Source organism: Electrophorus electricus, chromosome 1 (assembly GCF_013358815.1).
Source record: "Electrophorus electricus isolate fEleEle1 chromosome 1, fEleEle1.pri, whole genome shotgun sequence".
Lineage (NCBI taxonomy): Eukaryota > Metazoa > Chordata > Actinopteri > Gymnotiformes > Gymnotidae > Electrophorus > Electrophorus electricus.
The window spans coordinates 32,220,068-32,243,362 of record NC_049535.1 but is presented as its reverse complement, the minus strand read 5'-3'; the positions used below and the strand labels follow the sequence as shown (position 1 = coordinate 32,243,362).

The 23,295-nt window shown below is 45.3% G+C and overlaps 1 protein-coding gene across 1 annotated transcript in view; it reads left to right on the top strand.

Moving 5' to 3' along the window:
* shank1 (SH3 and multiple ankyrin repeat domains 1) overlaps window positions 1-23,295 on the top strand; it is a 93,478-nt gene that overhangs the window by 13,764 nt on the left and 56,419 nt on the right. The window contains exon 2 of the mRNA XM_035533005.1: window positions 19,303-19,842. Within this exon, the coding sequence (XP_035388898.1) occupies window positions 19,354-19,842 (489 nt within the window). The 5' untranslated portion in view covers window positions 19,303-19,353. The remainder of the gene's footprint in view (window positions 1-19,302; window positions 19,843-23,295) is intronic.

The following is a 23,295-nucleotide window of genomic DNA, read 5'->3' as shown; positions in this document are numbered from 1 at the left end:
CCCCCAATAAAAATGGAATTGACGTGCAGACTTATTCATAAGTGTGCTGAAGTAACGCCTGTGGTGTTGAATTAAGTCTCACCACGCTTATTTGTCTCCAGCTGGACTTACATAAACTCTGTAGGTATTAATTTTAACTATGTATGTTTTGCTGTGCTGCATAGCAATAGACTACAGTGTCCTGCCACCATTCAAAAGGTCTGACAAAGCTCCTGTTGGATTAGAAAGTACAAAAGATAGGAGCCAGAGACCCAAAAGCAAATGGTGTGTATGGCTGGAGCAGATGGCTGTGGCAGACACCCCAGCTATTAACCTGAGAAGATGAGCAGTGTAATCTGACAACCCAGATTACACCTCCATGCTTCCATCTCTGAGCACCACAGGTTAGTCTGTCATACTCATTTTTTTGCTTATTTATTCATTTGTTTATTGCCTGAACTGTATTATTTCACTTCGTCCTAGGCGGGTGGATTGGTGATGTCCTCTCTGTGTATCTCCATTAAGACCCCCTCAGCTAGACTTGCCAGTCACAGCGCCTGCTTTACCTAACTTACTGAGTCAGAGCGATACAAATTAAACACTTTCTGGTCTGAAACTCTGTTTGTTACCAGAGTTTTACCTTCTTATTTATATAAGCATTATAAATTGTACCAGTCATGAACAGTCTCTGTGTCTGATGAAGACGTTGAGATGTCCAGCTGGAATTTTGAGGAGGTGTTTTTTGTTGTTGTTGTTTGTTTGTTTGTTTGTTTGTTTGTTTTGTCTATGTGTGTGTAAGAGCGAGAGAGGGTATACGTTTGTATACAATCACATGCAAATTCTCAGTTTTGCATTTAAATGAGTCAGTTAGTGACGCACTCTGACTGACTAAGACCCTGCTGTGTGATCTTTCTCTCCGTGCCTCCACCAGAGGTGCGGCCTGGCTGCAGGCTCCGCCCATTCCTCACATGGTGATGGATCGTGGCTGGCAGGAAGGAAGGCCACGTATTTATAGTAACCGTGGAAGGCACACTGGGAATGGGGAATTATGTATGCGAGAAGGGGCGGAGCAGACAGCAGCCTGGCACCTAGAGGCAAGAGGGAGTGCCCCAGAGTGACGAACAGTGGCAGATCCAGCGAGTGGCAAACACAACCCTCAGCACGTGATTTCACACACACACACACACACACACACACACACACACACACACTGACACTCGTCTCTGTCTCTCTCTGTCTCCCTCAAACAGACACAGTTACACCCACCAACTGTCATGAAAACACATACTAAGGGAAGCCCTACTGTGCTTTTTGGCTTTCTGTGAGTTCGGCATCCAGTCTTACACTGAAAACACACACACACAGATCCAGATTCTCCCTCATTACCAATTCCGGTCTTATTCCTGGCCTGTACTTAGGTCATGAGACACTCCAGCACTCCTGCCTAGTGTCATTTGTGGAACAGCTGCAGGAACTGTGAGGTAATTGTGGAAGAGGTCCACACTAATGATGGCCATGATGACTGAATTAACCTTTCAAACAAAACGTCTTGGACACAACAAAATTGCTGCATCAGGTTCCACTTCTTTGAGTTTAAATGGATTTAGTTTAGCTCTGTAAAAGGAAATCCTTATCTTTCCATCTCTGTCTGTCTGTCTATGTCTACATAATTCACACATCCTCTGCATATACCCCCTCACACTGGGCTTGCTTGTGTAGTAGCGTTCCAACAGTCCTCTGTTCTCCACTCTCGTCCATGAGTGTCTTGCAGTTGTTCCAGTAGTCGACTTTTCATCAGCCTGCCCTGGTCCCCCAGCATCTGACGTGGACCTTGTTGACCTGGGGGCCGTCTGAGCCGGTGTGTCTCTCTTATTCTCATGCCTCATTAATGAGGCTGGCGGGCAGCATTAAGGACCCTGCCTAAGGGACCACACTGGAGATGCAAAGACGCCCCTGAGACGATCCAGCACATAACAGCGGGATGCAAGACACTAGCAGGCAGGGCGCACGTGCCATAATCAAGTGGCTGGGTTAGTATACAGAAACATCTGTGCTGAATATGGGCTGGAGGTTCCAAGGTCAAACTTGGATACAACCCCAAGGTGGTGGGACCTCCAGATACAGACAGACAAGATGGTAATGGCTAACCCACCGGACATCGTAGTGGTGGACAAACAACAGAAGAGGGCTGTAGTGATAGCAACATCAGGAAAAAGGAACACGAGAAGCTTGAGAAAAACCAAGGGATGAAGGAAGAGATAGAAAAGATGTGGAGGGTGAACTGTGGTTCGCATGGTAATTGGTGCACTAGGGGCTGTAACCCCCAAACTGGGAGAATGGCTCCAACAGATACCAGGAACAACTTCCGAGATCTCAGTCCAGGAGAGTGCGGTCCTGGGAACAACTAAGATGCTACACAGGACTCTGGTAGAGGACCCAAGCTTAAAGGAAAAAGACCAGTTCAATGAGACCTGTTTGTGATCTATTTGATTGGCTATATCACTCTGATCAATAGGGATGAAGGGACTTAACGATGTAAACCAGCCAATGAAAACACAGTCAACTCATGTAAAAGTGATTAGACATAACATGGAATTTTCCGTAGTGATAATGTAGTTAGTCTGTTGTCTTTAAATGCCATATACTCCACTGCACAACACATTATGTGTGTTGAAAAACAGTTACTCAAATTGTAACTCTCTTCTAAATCCGTGTGGAATATCACAAATATATCGCTTGACTGTCTTTCCAAAGTCATAGCAAGTACCCATTTTTCATGATTTATTTATACAGGACTGAACTTCAAACAAGATATGAGTGTCAAATAAAGAAAGTAAGCTTCTTCCATTATGTTTTTTTTGCAAGGACACTGGCCAATATTAAGTGAAGCAGTTCCAGTGGCGATGCCTTCAGAACTTTTATAAGCAGATTATTCAAGCACTCTGAACTTCATTCTGCATCTGTGTTTTATCCGTTTAGACCAAACACTTGGTTCTTTGCATACTTTTTTTTTTATTTCAAACGCCAGCTGTGATTGGCTCAGATCTCTGTGAGGACTACTAATCACCTCGTGTTTGCCTTATGTAATGGATTTATATTAATCTATTACGCACTTCTAAACTATTAATAATATGTTTGAGACCCATGGAACAGTATTTGGCTGTGTCTGGTAGGTGGCAGCGCTGTGTGTCCTCTGGGCTGTGTCTCTGCACCAGTGACGTTGATGTTGGAGAGGCTGGGGGACAGTCCTACTTTGGTAAATGCATCAGGGTGAGACCTGTTCCTGCTTTTTTTTATTTTTTTTTTAATGTTTTTGTAAAACGAGGAGAAGGGTGTGTAAAGTGGGACTGGGGAAAGTAGGAGCAGCCATGTCAGGAGGAAGAGCAGGAGGAGGAATCTGGATAAACTGGGTTTATGCGTAGATATTTTGCCCGGCCTTCTAGAAGTGATTAAAACAATAAAAAGTCACTTTCTCTCTCTTTGACATTCTCCCTCACTCTCTCTTTCTCTCTCTCTCTCTCTCTCTCTCTTTCTGCCACCAAGATATGAAAAATGTATTAAATCAGATTTAATCTTTGACTTTCAGTCATTAATTTCTCTATTTCCTCACATCATATATCTGATGCTCTGGGCTTTCACTGTATGAGAAGGTGGAAAAGTTAAACACACTCTATCTCACACTCTCTCACCCCCTCCTCTCTCTCTCCCTCCCTCTCTCTGCCTCCTTCTCACTCTCACACACAGTCTATCTCACACTCACTCCTCTCCCTCTCTCTCTCCCTCACTCTCGCTCTCACACACACACACTCACCCCCTCTTCACTCTTTCTCTCAAACACCCCCCCTCTCTCTCAACCTCATGCATCCCTCTCTCCACCCCATCATCCTGATTTGACCAGTGAATCATAAGTCTGAGTATTACTGTAATAGATGCCATGCTGCTTTGCAGGGAGCCTCTGCTTTAGTTACTGATGCTAACCAAAAGCTTTTATATTCATACTACACAGGTAGAGTAAGTGTAGACTCTGTAGAGTAGAGTCTGTGTAGAGTATGTGATATTACGTTTCAGAGAGAAATTATATTACATGGATTAAATTTTCTGGTACATGGGTGGGGGTGTTTAACAAATCTTACAGAATTCCATTCTGACATATCTCATAATTTTGACAATAGATGCAACTCTGGTGTGATATTATAGCTTGATTTTGTCATCAAGATTCATGAATGTATTGTTGCTTGGGTGCAGGTGTAAAGAATGATTATAAACTGATATGAAGGTTGTAAACGCACAGAGCTGCCCACTGCAGAGAACACCACCTAACTGCATTTTGTGCAGGGTACGACCTTCCTGCTTTGAACAGGATGAGGGTTAAGGTAAAGCAGGGTTCATCACACCTGCTCAAATCCTCACAGTTCAAGTACATCTGTTTGCACCAGCAAACTCTCTCTCTCATTTTTCAATCATTGTGTGTTTATGTAACACTTTTAAAAACAGAAATTGCAACAAAACAAATTTACAGACATTTGCTAAAAACAGCTCCTTGATTGAAGAACCCATGAGACGAGCCAAACTCAGAAGGGGAACTCACCCTCCTCTGCCCAATTCTGGATAGAGAAGCTCTCTAAGGCCCCTGACACACTGGGTGATCCATGAGTTATTTATTTTTAATAAATGCAGCTGTTAACAACACTGGACAGTGAAGAACGTCTTTGTCCATCTCTGTGAGTCTTTTGAGTGGCTCTGGATATCTGCCAAATGCTGTAAATGTGAATGTAAATGTAAATCTCTGAGCTTCTGCACAGCACTGCTGCCCAACACATCAACACATGCCAGCGTGTCCTAGACAGGCTGCTGACGCTGGCTGGTCCAACCACCAGGTCCTCGCTCTCTCACGGAACAGTAAGCAGGGGAGGCTTTTCCAGTATTTTCCAGTTTTAAACCGGAGTGCACACATTCAAATCCCCACCTTGCCACACTCTCAAGGCCACACTGTCAACAAGACTCCGCTGGATGATCTTCCCTGTGGGAAGTATGGGAACTCCTGTGGCTTCATCAAACTGCATCAAGGCCCATCATAAAGCCAGGGCCCCAGTACACTGTGCTTCGCTCCAAGGCAAAGTTCAGTGTTCCAGCAAATAAACCCTTTTGCTTCTGCTTGTTTAATATTCATTGATATGATTTCTATAATTTAAATGATAATTAATTGGTAATGAATACAAAATACCAACCAGTTAAGGTCAAGCACATTGATCTATATGATTTTCCAGTCACATGAATTTTAATTGAACTGAGAGAAAGCCTTATAAGATTTGGACTGAACACTGTTACCTTTCTCTTTAGTTCTTATGAGTGTGGTGAATCCCATTCATCCCGAATCAGGTACTCAAGCCTGTGATTCACTGCTGAGCCAAACAACACAGTCCCAGAAGATCCCCTGCTGCACCGTATTGCAACTCAGTTCCTAGTAATGGACATTAGTAATTCGCCGGGGTGTTCGCTCTTTGGTTCTGTACTGCTCCACCAGCCGTCCTTTGACCTTTGTTTGCTTGTTGGCTGTTGCACGTTATCATCGATGGTAATTTGGATCATCTTGACGGTGTGACTTGTGCCTTCTTTCTCGTCCACACGGCAGAGCCGATAAACCGCGTAAGCCGTAGTGAATGCTTCACCAAGGATCAGTGGATTAGCTCTACTGCGTGGAGTACACACAACTAAAGAGCCGGCTTATTATTTAAATTCTATCCAAACCCTTTGTTTGTATGCACAAACAACCATAACAATAAATAAATTAGAAAGATTTTCCAGATTGTCCCTGAGATGACGGGATGATTACATGGCCTGTTATTTTTAAACTGGAGAGAAATCAAACATCGCCCTGCAGTGTTACTCTTAAGAGAGAATTGATGCCACAGGATTGATGCCACTCAGATGCCACTCTCGTCTCCTGCTGCCTTTCAGTGCATGCCTAGTGCACTGCTTGACTGACAGCTCCACATACAGGTTAAGGGCTCATAATAAAGCCTGTCACACACGCAATTACCATTACAGGCAACACTACTGTGCACTCACAGGGCTTTAAACGAACCTCTTGTAAATCAATAGAAAGTCCAGTTTATGACTGAAAGGGGCAGGCTATCAGTAAGATCCACAGGCTTGGATGGTCCGCTGAAGGACCTGTTAGAGAGGTAGCGCTAGCCGTGGGATGTCTCCCGCTGAGCTGGAGGGACAAGCTCATTGATGGGTTTGTTTCTGACCCAGTTCAGGCCGTGCTCTCTCTCTCTCTCTCACTCCCTCTCCCTCTCTCATCTCTTTTTCTCGCCTACTCATTTCACTTCAGTTCACAGAGCCCAACACAAACCCATTTCCATTCTCCCGTCTGCGTCACCGCACAGAAGCATGTTTAGAAAATCTGGATGATGGCGAGAAACCTCATTCTCGCTCACCCCGAGTATCCTGTTGCGTATTTGAGCTTTTTGGCAGATAGGAGCTGTCCAGATGTCTTTCAGCTGCTCAGACTTTGGTGCGCTGCCCCCACCCCCCCTCATTTGAATCGGTGAAGCCCCAATCTGAGACAGAGCACTGGAACATCCTCAAAGTTAAACCTCAAATCTAGTCTAGCAGAGTGCTAGACTGCTTAGACATTTTCCAGACAGGTCTCTGAAAAAGTGAGAGAAAGTTATTGAAAGATACTGGAGACAAAAGGGGAGAAAGCGAGAGAGAGTGAGAGAGAGAGAGAGAGAGAGAGAGAGAGAGATTCAGCGAGAGACTGACAGTATCACTCAGGATCTGCAACACAGTTTAGTTTAGCGTCTCATTTTGCTGAATCCTACAGCAAATTCCACAGAACAGCTCCCATCTTCATCTATCAGTGGCGGTGTCCTCTACCAACAACCACACCCTCATCAATAATTCAGGAAGGGCTCTGCCAGTGTCATTAGTGAGTAATGCACCCAGTACTGGGACAGGGGACGTCTGTCAGGCCGAATAAATAATGCAAGCTGCCCTTTCAGCGTGCCGCCTTGTTCACTCACTGGGCTGCCGCACGACTGAGTCAAAGGCCAGGGTCACGGAGTGAGTGAGAGTGTTGCCTTCTCCCTGTATGCCCCCAGCCCTGCCTCCCAGTTCTGCCTCCCGCCTCAGGACTGCCGTACCTCCTGTGCCCAGTTTTCCAGGGTGCAATATTGGCACAGGTCCCCTTTGTCCCACTGTTCCATTTCCATGCGTGTAGTGGGTCAAACCGTCCAGAACTGGAGACGGCGTTGTTACTGTTACGGAAGAGAGAAAAGCCACGGCGTGGCATGGCTGTAGCTTCGTCTGTTCTCTGTGCAGCAGCTTTGCTCGCTGTGGTCGTGGAGCCTGTGCGGGGCCTGTGCCTGCTCCTACGCGCCTGCCACTCATCAGCTGTGCCATCAGTGGTCCTTCCCCATGGACGCAGGGGAAATACAGTGCACTGTCAGCTCACCCGAGGCCAGCTGGACCATTGGGTCTTTATTATGGAACGGGAGTGTGAGAGGCGTGTTAGAGGCTTTCTTCAGCAACGGTGCCAAAATGTTTTAAACCCCCCCTCGTCTGAGCATGCGAACACACATACACAGACACAGGATCCTGGCTTTAGCCTTCCATACACCCTACAAGATTCAAAAATATGTTTTATTGCATAATCTATTGCTAGCACATTGGGTTTTCCTGTTGAGCATTACCTAATGATGTAATACACCTTTCTAATAATGTAATGCCCCTTTCTAATGATGTAATACTCCTTCCCCTGACATGAGCGCTTCAGAAGTGTCATTTAGACGTTGGCACAGTGGGAATATTGAGCCAGGCTCTGATTCACAAGTGGTAGTATTTCACACATCTTTCGGAGTGCCAGGGTGTTGCGATAAACTGACAGAATAAATAGCTTTGTTGGGATTGCGGGCAATGAAACACTCAGCTGGAGTCGGACTTGTTTCATTTTAAGCCTTTTTTAGACGGATGTGTTTTTAGACATACATTCTGTTTTAACATTCATTTCCCCACAGATTCTTTGGAAGGTTGAGTTTTACAAGATGGTGGTTGCTTTGCCATTGTGTGCTTTCTTAAATTGATGTGTGTGTGTGTGTGTGTGTGTGTGTGTGTGTGTGTGTGTGTGTGTGTGTGTGTGTGTGTGTTTAACTTGGATCGACCTGTAGCTCTGTTCTTCATGAAGAGAGAGGAAGTAGGGGGCAGGGCTTTGCAGTCATGCTGCTTGATTGACACAGGTTATGCCTTACAAAAGAACAAGGTTATGGATCATGTATGGCAGAAGTAAATTATGATATACAAGTCACATACAGCACGTGAAGTGGCATATATACACCCTACTGTGGCCACAGGTTATGCACGTGTGTGTGCGTTATGGAGAGAAATTGGACGCTCCAGTTTCATGGTGTAAAAGTGGGGCGGTCTGTTCCTTGGAAGTTTCCCAGTGAAATGTCCTGGGGACTGAGACACTGAAAATATCCTTCTATATACATGCTTTGTCCTACATAAAAGCGAGGGTGAAAGATAGAGAGAGAAAGAGTGATAGAGAGCCAGAGAGAGAAAGGGCAGAACATCGGAGACAGAGAGAGCCAGGGAGTGCGCATGTTTGTGTGTGTGTGTGTGTGTGGCGGGGGGGTCAAAGTAAACATTTGGATGTGAATGAATAACAGTGTGTGAGTCTAAGTGGCTCCAGGTGTTAAAATTAAAAGACTGCAGTATTTCAGACACACGCGAGTTGTTGAAGGTGTGAAGTTGCCTGCTAATGCGCTGTGTCTCATTTTCCTGCACTCTGAAAGGAATCTAGGTGAGCAGTGGTGTGTCAGCTCCTTACTGACTGACCTCCTTCCACTGTTTTCTGTGATCCAATTTCAGCTGTTTGTTCACTCAGAACGCAAGCAGATTTTCTACAGACCACCACAGAAAACCGAGTTCAATATACTCTACCTCGTGAAACCTGTGGAAGACGCACAGTTCTGCAGCACTGGCTTGACCAGAGCACCGTGGCATTGGGAAGTGGTTAGAGGGGGAGATTTCCCCACAGACTCCTCAGCTCCAAAGATTAGGAAGAAAGAGGGAGGGAGGGAGGGATGTGTGAGCCAGTGATTGGATTATAAATGAGATAGCAATCCCCATCTCTCCATCTTTGCCCCCCAAGTCTCTGCCACTGGTCTCCCTCCCAGTGTCTCCCTGCTCGTCTGATTAAGATACTGTCTGCTGTAATGAGTGCACTCACTTACTGACCTCTCTGCTCTCCCTTAGACTTTGAAGGTCTTAAATTACCCTATGACATTCCAGCTTTCTCTCTCTCTTTCTCTCACACACACTCACACACACACACACACACATATACATACATTGGAGCTAAGTGTTCCTTTCAGCTAAACATGATGTGACATGTTTGCTCATGAGATGTTCCTGAGTCAGAATCATTGCCCAGGACTTTATCTTGTGAGCATCTTCTCAAAGTGTGTGGTGTTTCCTTCAGGGCAAAAGAACAGCCAAGGACCAGACAGGAGTGAAATCCCTCATTATGTAAGACGGTTCAGGCTTTTCAGATTCTGTGGAGTGGACCAACCATCAGGAAAATCATTTCCAGGTCTTTGGAATATTGCTCCACCTACATCAGATATTTCGGGCAGATGTGAAAAGTCTTGTGTATCTGCTCGGCCAAGGGCACGCAGCCGCTGTAACTTACCCGCGCCTGCTATGGTGGCGTGGCAGTGTCTAGATGAGTGGGAGAACTCAGGACTGAGATGGCGTGCCACTTCTGAGAAGCTTCGATAAATGCCGAGCTGCGCTGCATGTACCATAACACAGAGACCTTCGGGGGTTTGTACGTTTGAGGGCTTTATGCACAGGGCGTCTCGGCAAGCTGCGCTTCCTTTGCATGGAGCAGCAGGTTGTGGGTAAGCGTGGTTCCTATAAAGAGGACATAGAAACACACACACCTCCATTCTGCCTCTTTACAGAAGGGAATCTATGTCCCTTTCTTGAATCAGCTCTGCTGTTTATCTGGTCATTGTGACCCTCTCTCTTTTTATCTTAGACACTCACTCCATGTCTGCTTCCTTCTGCTACCTCTTATTCGCTGCATGTCCATCTGTGATTGGTCAGCAAGGGGGCCGATGCTTTGTCCAGTCACTGACTTCTGAAATTCCTTTTTTTTTTTGGTACTGACGGACTGTGACCTCACTGTGCGCACCTTCAACACACAGCACTTTATGGCATTCTCTCTCTCTCTCTCTCTCTTTTTCATTCTCTCTCTGTTATCCTCTCAAAAAATCTGCTCTACTCATCCAAGTTGCTGAGATTTGTAATGCTAAGCATCTCTCTTTCCCTCTCTCTCTCTCTCTCTCTCTCTCTCTCTCCCTCCCTCCCTCTATCTCTCTCTCTCACTCTCTCTGGCCAGGTGTCTATGACAAAGTAAGGAGGCTGTTTTCAGGCAGTCCTTGATATACAGTAACTTAGTAAGCAGAGTAAGATCAAGTAAGATATTTTAGGCAGAGGAGAGAGGAGATGAGAAAGGAAATCCCTGCTGTAGGAACACCGTTCATCAAGCACAGCACCTAGGAAGCCTTGTTACTGAGACGTGTACCTGAGCAGGGTGGATTTTCAAGGTTTACCTGTGTATGTATTAGACACCTAAATAAGCGTTAGTGCCTAAAAATGTGTGTGTGTGTGTGTGTATATATATTGTTACTATTATTATATAGTACTTCAAATTGAGTACAAAATCTAAGATAACCTTTTGTAAAGTCTTCAGACTACTTATTTTTTATTTAGATATTTTACTAACTGACTAATCAAAATTCCAAACAATCTGAAGGTGCCTGTGTGTTTTCTCATGTCACATTCATCAGGACACATTGTTTATTAGAAAAATTCTGAACTTATAGAGGGATGTGTGTGTGTGTGTGTGTGTGTGTGTGGTGTGTGCTTGGGTCGGTGGATTATAAAATATGACCTTAAATGAACTTTTCTGCAGTAACCCTATGCAAGGATGAGTACACAACAGATGCCTACACAAGCGCTAATTAGTCCAGTGATGCTTGTTAGTTCACCAGCCTTGAATTTGCATCCCTTTGGGTCTTTTAGCTGGCAGTGGCTTGAATCCTGCAGGCCCAGAGCACTAAAGCAGCGGCTCCCGGGACTGTGGTAGGCCGCACGTGTGTGCGTGGCTGGTGACCGTCGCTACACTCCTCCGGACTGAGGGATAGATGAGGGACACAGGGAGAGCACACAGCTTCCTTTTTAAACATTTTCTTTGTGAGTAAAATATAACACTCCAACGTCCTGCGAGTTCTGGTAACTGTGCGATGTCCCGCACTTATTGCGTCTCTTAAGCCTGCACGCCGGCAGAGAAGAACACGACTTTAAAGTAACGTTAATCAAATTCCAGGGTATTAAATCTCCAGCCTACATGCTGACATAATTTGGAAAGGCCAAAATGAGTCCAAACTTAACAGGCCTAATTAATGAATGAAACTGCTTCCCTAGTACTGTACACTGAAAGTCTAGTCACTCCTAACCACTCTACAGCCATGCTGAGCAGAAAAGCTCCTAACCATGTGTGCCATGTAGTAACACGGTCTCTGAGGAACAGTGTGCTCCCTGTCACCAGGGCTCAGTTCCGTACAGCGCCTTTGGGAGGTGGACGTACCAGTGGCCTGTCCAGCATTTTATACATGGGGAGGCAAGCGTATACTGAGAGGTGGCGCCACCTAGTTATATATTAGAGCAATGCAGCATTTACGCAATACAATTAATGGGACTATAATGGCGTAACTATATCGGCTTCATATTTGCCTTGGAGTTCCTGATACACAAATGACTCAATTAAAGTAACTACAGTTAAATCCACATGAAAAACGAACTGAGATGCATCAAGTCTAGTCGAATTGTACTGGACCTCCCAAGAACGATGAATGTTGGAGCCGACGCTACAGCATCTACACGGCTGCAGAATGGATGTGTAGTCACAGTGCAATAAACTACATTGGGAATATCTATTTCTACGTGGACACAAAACATATTTAATCACTTGCATCCATGCAAAACAATTATGCAAATGACATGCTTGAGGTTGTGCGGGAGATCCAGGGCACATCCCCGAGTAGAACGTACGGCCTGGGTGTACAGCCGGCAACGCAGCCACAATCATAACGTGGACTCAAAGGAGCGAGTCCACCATCTACATTTACATTCATGGCATTTAGCAGATGCTCTTATTCAGAGGGACTTACAAAAGTGTTTTGTCATTTACTCATAGGATACATCCTAGCCAGTACAGTAAGTTAGTTAGAGTCCAATATACTAATGAACTAGAATACTGTAGAAATACAGGGATCAATAATGATGCCTAGAAGTACAAAACACATATAAGCTCTATAACAGACAACGATCAGTGCAATAAACAATAAGTACTAGAGTTTGTTAGTCAACAAATGAGCAGTCAACATCAGTGCAATAAGCAAACAATACCTTATAATACCTTATAAGTACTAGTGTTTCAGTTAGTTAACATAGGAGCAGGATCAGTGGTCATTTAAATATTCCACAAATAGACGGGTCTTCAGTCTGGGTTTGAAGACTGCAAGGGATTCTGCTGTCCAGAGAGCAAGTGGAAGTTCATTTCACCATCTAGGAGCCAGAACAGAGAATAGTCTCAATGATTGTCTTCCATGAGACCTGAATCATGGCATTTCAATCCGAGCCGTTTTTGAGGTTCAAAGTACTCGAGGTACAGAGCGGGCTTTGACATCATGTATTGAAGGGCTGGTCCATTTTTGGCTTTGTAAGTAAGCATCAAGGTTTTAAATCTGATGTGTGCAGCTACTGGAAGCCAATGAAGGGAGCACAAAATTGGAGTGACGTGTGAACGTCCATCACCTTGTGGAATCCAAGACATGAAGAACTAAAGCCGTTCTGAGAACAAACGGGTCTCCCGCCAGTATTAGCACAGTGTTCTTTACAAAATGGCAAATGGGCTTTGCTAAGAATAATCTTGCAGCTATACGCAGGTGAAGTACAACTGTTGTACTGTGATTTAAGCAATGTTGCAGACTAAACTAAACTCATAGTTCATACTGTAAACAAGAAGATAGCCATTGGAAAAAGAGATTATATGTTTAGTGACCCCAATTTTAATTTAACAACGCTAACAGAAGACTGTAGGTACATGTAAGTACATGTAAGATATTTTCTGACTTAACACCACAGTGCTATTTCACATTAGACAGTAAGATAAAAGTTTAACTTGTTTACCTAGTTTGAATATGAAAGCTGTCTGGAGAGGGGTAGTTTTGGGAGTCCTCCACCATAAAAAACAGGAGGGCTGCAACGCAACGTAACCATGGCGACACTGGCTCCACCCTTATCTGTTAATGTTTATCATTAACAGCAGAAACATTAGACACTAATGTGGTTTCTGTCTCTGGTTGCACTGGTGTTCCCTGCAGTCAGTCTATCAGACAGGGTTTGTTGTTGTTTCTGTTGTTGTTGTTTGTTTTTGTTTTTCCTCTTTTTATCTAACAACATCAAAGAGCCTATAGATATAGGATGGCCCCTATCTTTTTGTACATGGGTCAAACATAGACAGATCTCTACCAAAACAGGTCAAGGTTGCCTAAAAACCCATTTCTAATCCAGACACATAAGGGATTTTGTATCCCGGGCAAGGCAGGACAGCGGGCTAGCCCTGGCAGGGCGCTCTGCCAACACCATCTTTAGTCAGACCTGTCAGTGGTCCTTTAGGACTTCTGAATTTCTGAGTACAGCATCCTCAGTGTGTATGAAGAACTGTATCTACTCTTCTTTTTCTCCAGCAGAGAAGTTAACACCCAGAGCATGCGTACCGGGAATACCCCCTACCACACACACAGAGAACAGCCATGCTTCTAACACCCACCCATACATATACACACAGGGAACAGCCATTCTTCTAACACCCACCCACACACACACCCACACACACACACACACACACAGAACAGCCATGCTTCTAACACCCCCCCCACACACACACACAGAACAGCCATGTTTCCAACACCCACCCCACACACACACACACAGAGAACAGCCATGCTTCTAACACCCACACACACCCCCCCCACACACACACAGAACAGCCATGCTTCTAACACCCCCCCACACACACACACACAGAACAGCCATGCTTCTAACACCCACCTATACACACACACACACACACACACACACACAAAAACAGCTATGCTTCTAACACCCACCCACACACACACACACACACAGAGAACAGCCATGCTTCTAACACCCCCCCCACACACAGAGAACAGCCATGCTTCTAACACCCCCCCCACACACATACACACAGAACAGCCATGCTTCTAACACCCACCCATACACACACACACACACACACACACAGAACAGCCATGCTTCTAACACCCACCCACCCACACACACACACACACACAGAGAACAGCCATGCTTCTAACACCCCCCCCACACACACACAGAGAACAGCCATGCTTCTAACACCCCCCCCACACACACAGAACAGCCATGCTTCTAACACCCCCCACCCACCCACCCACACACACACACACACACACACACACAGAGAACAGCTATGCTTCTAACACCCCCCCACACACACACAGAACAGCCATGCTTCTAACACCCCCCCCACACACACACAGAACAGCCATGCTTCTAACACCCCCCCCCCCCCACACACACACACAGAACAGCCATGTTTCTAACACCCCCCCCCCCACACACACACAGGGAACAGCCATGCTTCTAACACCCACACACACACCCACACACACACACAGAGAACAGCCATGTTTCCAACACCCACCCCACACACACACACACACAGAGAACAGCCATGCTTCTAACACACACACACAGAGAACAGCCATGCTTCCAACACCCACCCACACACACACACACAGAGAACAGCCATGCTTCTAACACCCACACACACCCCCCCACACACACACAGAACAACCATGCTTCTGTGTTCCGCTACACCCCTGGACGATGTTTCTAGCCCAAGCGCTGGGTACCGGAGGAATGGGGGAGACCAGCGGGCGGTTCCTGCACCGAGAGCTGTAGCAGCAGCCCTGCGCTGGAGCCCGAGACCTCGACATTCATCGCTGCACAGAGCACAGTCTCAATCAGCTTGAAAGTGGATCAGTCTCGCTGAGCTCTGAGTCAGCGGCGAGCTATCTGCATCACAAGCCGTTTTACACTCAGTTCTGCAATGTCTACCAACAGCGGTCGCATGCGTAAACAGTTATTACAGTCATGAGAGTCCACGTTAATATCTGTGCAGACATTCTGGAAATTGTTTGGATTTAATACTGCAAACATTGTACAAATAATTCACTGAACAGCGCTGTCAAGTGAATAATAATCTTAATTAGAAATGAAATAATTAAGACAGCTAACTAATGATAAGCCATAGCTTAAGCTGCTATAACACACAGAAACTTGTAGAAATGGTTAAACACAGAAGAAAACACACAGCTAAGACATCAGAATCGATGCCAGAAAAGACAGAGGTGTGACAGATATATTCAGACAGCAGTCGCACATCTTTACACATCTAAAGCCACATCCAGACCAGCAGAAAAATCAAAAGATATGGGGGTGGAGCCTGGGGGTGGAGCCTGGGGGTGGGGACTGGGGGTGGGGACTGGGGGTGGAGCCTGGGGGTGGGGACTGGGGGTGGGGACTGGGGGTGGAGACTGCACGTTCCTGTGATTTTCAGTAGGTCAAGGCTACGCCTTCCTGCCAGCATTCAGTGAGGCTCAGAACTCAACCGACGTGTTACTCTGTAAAAATGACGTCATGTGAATATTTTTGTTATAAAATAAGGATCCAAATCATCACAGTAATGCAGTATAACACTGGGTAATCCAAGAAAAATATGAAATAATTCAGGTAATTCTTCCACCTCTCTCCCCCTGATACGTCCCCTCTAACACACAGGGGGATAGTGGTGCTCAGTCCCTCACTCCTAGGGCAATTGCAAAAAACCAGTCAATTAATTGCAAAAAAAACAAAACAATTGCAATTGGGCAATTATGTCTAGCAATTTATGTCTAGCAAATTATGTCTAGCAACCCCTGCAGTGTCTTCAGGTGTCAGACGTGTCTTCTCTCTCGTTCTCTCACACTCATTATTGCATGTGTGACACCTAAGAAGCACCCCCTCTCTCTGCCACCCCATAGTTCAGAATTAGAAGCCATAGCTGGTTGCTATAGGAACAGACACCACCCTCTTGTAGTCATTTGCGTGGATTCTGGTTTGTCTTTATACAGTTGTTGTCTGTTAGACTGTTATACTGTTAGAGTGTTGTTGTCACTCTCACATGCACGCACACCTACCTTTAGACCCACACTCTCTCTTTCTCACACTTACACAGACTACACACTCCCAGAACATCTTCCTCAAGTGCACTAACTGAAGTACACATGGAAACACATACTAGGGTCACATGAGGGAATGAAAACAGCACACTGCATGAAACATCCCCATTTACTCGGGGTGGAGTGTGAAGTCGAGTTTTGGAGCACAGCTCATGGATAAGTGTGAGCTTTCATCTTGTCACTGTGGTGTTCAGTGTATGCACTAAAGTATCTTCTCCCCCTTAACTCTGAATAGATGAGGCTGAATACTGTAGCGGCGATGCAGAAGGAGATCTAGAGAGTGCTATTTCTGCTCACGAATAGCTCTTTTATTGCAAGTCTTTAAAAAGACTCGCACAGCAAACAAGCAGAAAATGAAAACTGAAAAGGTAACTAAAAGACACTGCATGAGGCAGAGTGGTTCTACACTAATATTGCAGTTCTATTCTCAAACATTGGCGTTCTACACTCTAACATTGCAGTTCTACACTCTAACATTGGAGTTCTGTGTACACAGTTATGTGAAAAACAAAGCCCACCCTTTCTGAAGGCTATGGAGCTACATATCAGGACATTTTTTAAAAAATCAACTGGTTCTAAGCAGTAAAATGAGGTAAAAACAGATGAACACCACAACACAACAGATTCCACCATGGAGAAGCCATGTGTGAAGAACTAAGTACACTCCATAAATCAGTAGCTTGTAGACTTTTAGCTGCAGTAATTTGAAGTAATCATTGTCTGTATGACTATCAGTCACTCACATCATTCTGGAGGAATTCTGGCCCACTCTTTACAACATTGCTTCAGTACATTGAGGTTTGTGGGTATCTGTTTGTGCACAGCTCTCTTAAGGTCCCACCACAACAGTTCAATTGGGCCCAGGTTGATACATGACCCAGTTACCACCAAGCTTCAGCTGTCGGATAGACGGCCTCACATCCGAGTCTAGAATGCCCTGGTATACAGACGAATTCATGAAAAGACTCAGTGATTCGTCCGAGTCTAGAATGCCCTGGTATACAGAGGAGTTAATGGGTAGACTCAGTGACTGCGAGTTTCCCAGGTCCTGTGGCTGCAAAACAAGTCCAAATTACAGCGGGTACAAGATGTTTGTGCTGACATGCTGTGTTTGGATTTCACCGAACCTGGCACTGTGAATTTGGCCAAACATCTTCACTTTAGTCATGTCTTTCCAAAGGACATTGTTCCAGAAGTCTTGTGGTTTGTTCAAGTGCAACTTTGCAAACTTAAGCCATGGTGCCATGTTCATTTTAGACAGAAGAGGCTTTCTCCTGGCAACCCCTCCAAACACGCTGCAGTTTTTCAATCTTTTTCTTATTGTACTGTCATGAACTTGAGCATTTACCATATGCTGACTGAGCCCTGTAGAGTTTCAGATGAAGCTCTTGGGTTTTTTGCAGTTTCTTTGAGCATCGTAGAATAATGGAAATCAAATTGTTTGGGAACAACCTTATAACCCTTCCCAGATTGAGAGACAGCAACAATTTCTTCTCTCAGATTCTAGAATGTCTTTCGGCCTTGCCACTGGGTTAACACACACCTGAATGCTCCAGACCAACAAACTGCCAAAGCGTCTGCTTTCATGGAGGTGGCTACACTCACTGATAATCAGTTAATCAAGGGCAATTGATTAGCTGCTCCTGGACACTACTTAATTCCTATGGAAGCAGTAAGAGCGTACGTATTTTTTTCACATACTGCCACATTTCAGCCTAATTTTTGTTAAATAAATATTGGAATATATGCTAGCAGGCAGAAACATCTGTGCCGAGTACTGGCTGGACGTTCCGAGGTCAAAGTGGGACACACCCCTGAAGGTGGTGGAGAACCCAGTTAAGTGTGGTTAAGGTCTAATGGGACTTCCAGATACAGACTGACAAAATATTATTACTAACCGACCGGTCATAGCAGTGATGGACAAACAGCAGACGAGGGCCATGGTGAGAGCCTCTCTCCTGGGAACAGCTAAGATTCTTGAAGGGGAAAGAGACCGCCCAGAGGAGGGCGAGTGGAGGAATGAGCGCTGTCTTTCTCTCTGAGCAGATGCATTTTATGTTAATGTGGCACAGGGTTTGCCCTTCTCTGGGTCCCTAACGGGGAAGACACTGCCAGTTCATATCTTTCTAAGGCCTGACAACATTGTAAATTGGACTATGTTTTGAGCTAAACTTGGACCAGTGTACATTTTTTTATGCCTTGGCAAAGCAAACCTGCCTTCCTTTTATTTATTTATTTTTCCTGTCTTGGTATTATGAAAATTATTAAACCGGCAAACTTGCTCTGAACGTTCTGAGTAACAGAAACCTCCATCATACGTTCTCTTTATCACTCACTTTTTAACCCATAGACTTTTATTGATTTAAAGGTCTTTTTACTCCTATTCTACAACCACATAAATTGGCATACATAGTGCATCCTAACTTTAGTATATATCCAATATTTCTTCTCTGCTCATCCCTCCATAGAAACCTATTTTTTATAGAAACCTATATCTGCACTGTTTAACCTTATACTGATAGCAAAACTGATAGACACTTCCACATTCCCAGTGTCTGTGATGGAACAGTTGGCTTTGGCAAGACAACTCAGAAATCTAGAGTAATCTCAGTAAAAAAGAACGTCTTACTGCACCATAACTCACACCCAAAATCTGCAAAATGGCAGAGTGTAAAATCTGCCATTTTAAACTTTAAATTATTTTTATTTTATTTTGATACCATAAAAGTTCATTTTCTCTTGCACTCACTGCAGATCATAGTTTCCCAAGGAACTGATTTTCAGTCATAATAATGATAATTCAGTCTTGATTATCTTTCTGATAATCACAGCACTATTTTGTGCTCGCTACGTCTCTCTCATACTGCCTCTCTGTCTGTCTGTCTTTCTTTCTTAGTGTGTCTCTGGGGATGATGCTGTTGCCGTTGTTGCCACCCACCCTGTCGCCATGACGATGCCACTCAGCCCCCTCTCCAGTGACGAAGAGCAGCAGAGGATGCTGGGAAACAGTCAACACCTATATCCAGGGGCAGAGGAGGAAGAGGAAGAGGAAGAAGGAGAGGAAGAGGAGGAGCCAGACGATGAATATCAGGATGAAGAAGGTGAGGAGGAGGAGAATGGGGAGCTAGATGGGGAAGAGGAGGAGGAGGATGAAGAGAAGAGCCGAGGAGCGAGGCGTATGAGCGGGGACAGGGGTGATGGACACAGGCGGAAAGGCACCATCTCCGGACGACCCACAGGAGACAGACAGATGCGATCCACTAACCCAGGCCACACCCCTAACCCTTATTCATCCAATCCTGGACCTGCACACCAAGCAACAACCAATCAGCAGCAGCAGAAGCGGCTGAGAGAGAGGAGATCTAGTACGGTCCCCGACGACACACACATCGCCATGATGGTGTTCCGCATTGGTATCCCTGACATCAAGCAGACGGTTAGTGGCACACACACGCTCTGCGACGCCCTACACACGCAGTCACTCTGCCTCTCTCTCTCTCCAGTGCTAAACATTCCAGTTCCCAAGAGACGCAAATACTCACACACTGCAGCCCTTAAGAGATGCACACAAATAAATAAAAGACACACACACATACACGCACCTCATTGTTACACATGCCACATCATTATACATGGCATACCGTTACACATCATTACACATGCCACATTTAAACCATGCAGGCAAAATGGATAAAGGGAAGGAGAACTGTTTGTAAAAAGCCTGCCAGCCGCAGCAGCACATCCCGCAGCCTTGAGGGCATTTTGCTGCTAATCTGCCAGGCGCTGGGAGCTGAGGCGAGGTTGCGTGTGTCTACTGCTCTGCTGCACCCACAGTTCCTCGTTTTGTAGCTGCATCCTCACTGTGTCTGGACTTCCTGCTGTCACAGGGCTGGTTGGACCTATTCACTCTGCTCCCTCAGTCCCGAGCTTCCACATGAGCACACTGGCCCCCGGGGCTCTCTCTCCTGCCTGGCCTTGCTGACATCACAGCACAGTCGCATGCATATAAACAAATGGGTGAATTACAGGCCAACCTAAAGCGAGCGACCAGCTGCTGCCAGGGCTTGCCAGTGCCCCCCATCTTTCACATACATACACACAAAGCATTCTGCTTCCCTTCACCTGGATCCTTAGAATCCTTGCAGCACATGCTGAGTCAGTCACATATACCGTCACAGCTCAGGTGAAGCAAACCTGATCTGTTTAACTAGACCAAACAGCTTTCTGTCCAAACAGCCCCAAATGATCAATGACTCGGCTGATTCAAACAGCTCCATCTGCTTTGCGTTTGTTATTCCCACAGCCAAAGCTAAATTTAAATCTGGACAGTTTCATCTGGGCTAGCTAGCCAGATGAGAGAGCCCTGAAGGGCAGTCTTTATCCTCTGTGTGTGCGCGTGCGAGTGTAGATCTTATCTAAGCTGCTTTCCCATTCAGATCTGCAGTGCTTGGCATTCTTCCTTCTCCCCAGATAAGAAGAGAAAAGCAAAGACAGTAAAAGGACGAGCTGCCGTGGTTTCTTATGTGTGACGCGTAATGTTTTGTGGCCCAGATATGACATGGCTAACAGCTTCAGTGACAAACCTATACAGACTCACTGCATAATTATTACAGTATTTTAATGAAGGGTCTTAAGGGTCTTATACCAATTTATAACAATCATTTAAATATTAAAACATATTTCTGGTTAACGCCATTAAAGAATTATTACATTTACCTGCCGCTTTTATCCAAAGCAACTTACAATTATGACTGAGTACGATTTGAGGGCTAAGGGTCTTGCTCAGGGGCCCAACAGTGGCGACCTTAACTTACATTTACGGCATTTAGCTGACGCGTTTATCCAAAGCGACTTTCATCATTACAAAGAAGCTGTCTGGGATTCTTTGGTTGTCTCTGCAGACAAACTCATTTCAGCATCACGGCAGACCCTTTTGTAGAGAGTTCTGTGACATGCATGTTCAGAATTAGGAATTTCCTTTCCTCTCATCTGTGAAGGACAGCTTGCGGATAGCTGCTTCATGCAGTGACCGAGGACAGCAGCAGCACAATATCACTGCACTGTGGAGGACGTTGCAGGATGCCACAAGGTGCTGGCAGGGGCATTAATACCAGAAGCCAGCTCTCCTCTGAGAACAACTATCATTGCACAGGAGCAACAAGCCTTCCCGGAGCTGGGACGATTCATCACCATCTACCCCTGTCTCCAATTAGCCCAGCTCATTTATCCCACCTAATGTATCACAGCTAATATAACCCAGCCAGTGTAACACAGCTAATATAACCCAGCTAATATAATCCAGCCAGAGTAACACAGCTAATACAACCCAGCCAGAGTAACACAGCTAATATAACCCAGCCAGAGTAACACAGCTAATATAACCCAGCCAGAGTAACACAGCTAGGGCAGTGGTAGCTCAGTGGTTAAAGTACTTGACTTGTAATCGGAAGGTTGCTGGTTACAGTGCAGTGATATTGTGCTGCTGCTGTCCTCGGTCACTGCATGAAGCAGCTATCCGCAAGCTGTCCTCCACAGACGAGAGGAAAGGAAATTCCTAATTCTGAGAACTCTCTACAAAAGGGTCTGCCGTGATGCTGAAATGGGTTTGTCTGCAGAGACAACCAAAGAATCCCAGACAGCTTCTTTGTAATGATGAAAGTCGCTTTGGATAAACGTGTCAGCTAAATGCCGTAAATGTAAGTTAAGGTTACAAGTTAAGGTGCTTGACTTGTAATTGGAAAATTGTGGGTTCACGCCCCACCACTGCCAAGTCGCCACTGTTGGGCCCCTGAGCAAGACCCTTAACCCTCAATTGCTTAAGTTGTACTCACTCATAATTGTAAGTCGCTTTGGATAAAAGTGTCAGCTAAACGCTGTAAATGTAAGCTAATATAACCCAGATAATGTAAACTCCATTCCACTGCTCTTGGCAGTCTTGCTGTTTCCAGTGATGTGAATTAACTGTTAACATGCATTAAGTTTATTGTTTCCTAGTTATAGTTCTCTGCTTATAGCTCGTTCTTTCCTCCTTTGGTCTGTGTCCTGTCTTGGATATTGTGTTAGATTTAAAGGGAAGTGGATACTGCTTATAGTTAGAGCTAGGGTTTGACGTATATTGGATGTGATTTTTGTAATAAGCTTGCGTGTCTCATCCTTACTGCTGGGCGTGGGATTTGCCAAGCTGGTTATCATGACAGGCTCACTATCACCACGGTCCTGTTATCACGACGATCCCGTTATCTGGCGTGTGAGAGCTTCACGGTGTGAAGCCACAGTCCCACTCTGTCTCTCCCACCGGACCCACCTCACTGAGCTAGTGGTCACTTTGTTGTAAATTGTTTTCATTGCTTTGCTGCAGTGGCCAGCATTACCATGGGACGTGACACCATGGCGTGCGCTGAGGGACTCATTTGGGCGGTTGCAGGTGTGTGTGAGAAGCCAGGCAGACCGTACGAACCAGAGCAAGGTAAAAGAAAGGAAACGCATTCAGCGTGATAATGCAAAATAAGACATCGCTTATGCCCATAGTACGGCGTGTCAATGTGGGACGGTCTACAGACTCAAATGAGGAATGCGACACATTAAAGAAACCAAATTTAAATCATAACTTGGTGCCATCAACAAAGCAGCCTGTATCAGTAGGAGATGCAGCAAGCTTCTACCTATAGTCTGACTCTAAATTCAAATGATATTGTTGTAGGCGTTGAGACCTTTTAATGATAGTTGTTCAAATTAAACGGTATTTTCTGTTGGGCCAACAGAAGGATAAAACTTTCGAGTGGACGCGAAATACAGGACGAGGGACAAACAAATCTAGCATTTGTGATGGGAATGTGATGAAATGTCTACGATGTTACCGCTGGTGCACAGAGCGTCGCTTAAATGGACA